Raw genomic sequence first — 2,500 nt, forward strand, 5'->3', positions numbered from 1 at the left:
GATAAATCATCTTAAAAATGGCATATTTATGCAGGAATTTCTAAGAAACGTGTTGAATCATTTATGTTTCATTGAATTCGTGAATTGTGCGATCGGATGCGATTTGAGGTCGATTGTGCGAAATCACACCATCGCGTAATATCAGAAGGCCTGTTTATACAATATAAAATTAATAAACTGATAATGTCTTGAACCTGGGGAACAAGAAATGGTAATGGAATTTAATGATCATGTTTCTGCTGACCAATCATGGCACTGATCCAAGTATTAAATCACCTGACAACACACTCTTCATTTGACTCTCAATAATGACTTCCAGTCAGATTGTCAAAATGTCTGTCACAAACAAGAACCTTTCTCACAACTACATTTACATGGAGGATCAAATTCAGGGGCACCCAGGAATAATCTTCAGTGAAATATGTGTTTGGGAGAGTCAATTGAAACTGTTCTGAGAAATTTGGTTCTGTGTTGCAAACAGCTATAGATTTCCTTACTAAAACATCACCTAAAAGTTTCGCAATCAGCACTACAAACTGACAGTGATAGGGCACAGTTTCCATGGTCGACTTCGACCGAAGGAGGCCTACTACTACTACTACTACGACTACAGTAACTGCTACTGCTACTGCTACTGCTACTGCTACTGCTACTGCTACTGCTACTGCTACTGCTACTGCTACTGCTACTGCTACTACTACTACTGCTACTGCTACTGCTACTGCCCTTTCCCATGGTCCCAAGATTGTCATGTAGCACCAGTTGATTTTACTTGTCATTTGGAACCTTTGAGGGGCAAAGGCTAAATAGCAACATGCATGAACATCCACTTAAAACTGTGTCATTTCAGGTGTCTCTTTCCTTCGATATTAAAGTGTTTACATGTATTTGGTATCTTGACAGGCCAGACAACTCATTACACGATACAATTTACATCTCAGTGATCTTGATACACACCCCGAGGTGAGATGCCACAATAATTGTCATCCAAGCAAATAACATGAAAGACTGGCTGTTTTCATGCGTTTGCGTTCAACTAGGGTAGATGTGGATAAAAAGGGACACATTTATGGGGCTGGCTACAGTTTTGTGAAAGAGAATACGTTTCTGAGGTTTTTTATTACTCTAGACTTACAACATTGCAGTTGATTACTCAATCATTGGACCTCAGAAGGTTGGATCCAGAGAAAAGTTATGTCAAAGGCTTATTAAGCTTAAAATTTCAGTGTATGAATGCAGCTTCATTATATATAATATGCAAAACTCGAGTTTGAAAGTCTGAATGCCCAAAACTCCCATGCTGCATATTAATTCTGTGGCGTGCACATGCATTGCATTCTTAAAGTAGTGAGCCTTTGACGTCATTTTCTCCTCGGTCCAGTTAAAATATTAAAACAGGTGTCTTTTTAAATCAAGGCTTAAAACTTTGGTCGCTTAGTGTTTAGTTAAGTAAACATACTTTCAAAATCCAAAGGAAAATAAGAATTTATTTTTTGACCACAGGGGCACTTTTAATAGATTTTGCCCTGTGTATAAGACCAGACGATTTTACATCTACTCGTCATTGGGGGTGGGGTGGTTCACTCTGGAGTCAGTGGGTTTAAGTTAATTAAAACACCCAAGGCTCGAAATTAATGAAAAAGTCCAGTCGCAATTTTGCAACCGGATACGCAAATTTAGTTGCAATTTCGCAGATTTTAGTGGCAAAATTGTTGTCAGTGGTTTAGCAAAACAAAATATGAGCCTGCAATACTTGTGTGTAAAGGAACTGCTGAAAATGGCAAATGATTGAAGGAATGGAGTTGTGCATGTAACATCGCATCGAAATTACACTACAATTACGTCTATCTTTAGATTGAAAGAAAATTCACTGGAAGTTAATTTTGTAATTTATTTATTTAATTTTAATCATGAGCAAAAGCAGCGGCAAAGTGACAACTGCCAACCCTTTTGTTTTGAAAGAGCGAAGGTCAAAACTAGTCTCACCCTTAGGAATGAGACTTAATAGATTTTTTCAGCGATAATGGTGGACATGACGATAAAAAATATTCAATACACTTGCTAGAGATCCTATAAACTACTGCAGTTAATCTTATCATAGATGTCAATATTCATTTACAGTTGGATGTTACAATTGATGGAGCTGATGAAGTTGACAGCAACTTGATTGCTATCAAAGGAGGAGGGTAGGCCTGAGGAAAAAGATTATGCATATTTATCACTGGAATATAGGCAAACTCGTCCGAGATGAAAGGAGAATTCTGATTGGTTCTCTGAACGGTCCGAATTTTGCGGCATAGACTGCTAAGATGGACCAGTCACAAAGCAGGGTACATGTATATACTTGCCGAACTGTTCCCATTTTCTTTAACTATTTTCTTGGACATAAAAAGAAAAAGGCAAGAAATGTTTTTTATTTACCAGTAGTCATGTGGGAGTTCCAGTGCAAATTGTAGAGGCAGGTCTCAAGGAACAGAAATCCCGGCACAAGAGACCCCGG

General features: G+C 38.2%; 1 protein-coding gene across 2 annotated transcripts in view; it reads left to right on the top strand.

Annotated features, from left to right (window-relative positions):
- LOC138043449 (ribose-5-phosphate isomerase-like) overlaps positions 1-2,500 on the top strand; it is a 19,511-nt gene that overhangs the window by 7,657 nt on the left and 9,354 nt on the right. For both annotated transcript variants that reach the window (XR_011131262.1, XM_068889717.1), the window contains exons 4-5: positions 904-963; positions 2,122-2,186. Coding sequence is in view for 1 of the 2 variants with exons in the window: in XM_068889717.1 (XP_068745818.1) it covers positions 904-963; positions 2,122-2,186 (125 nt within the window). In the remaining variant the exon portion in view is untranslated. The remainder of the gene's footprint in view (positions 1-903; positions 964-2,121; positions 2,187-2,500) is intronic.

Source organism: Montipora capricornis, chromosome 3, assembly GCF_036669925.1.
Source record: "Montipora capricornis isolate CH-2021 chromosome 3, ASM3666992v2, whole genome shotgun sequence".
Taxonomy (NCBI): domain Eukaryota; kingdom Metazoa; phylum Cnidaria; class Anthozoa; order Scleractinia; family Acroporidae; genus Montipora; species Montipora capricornis.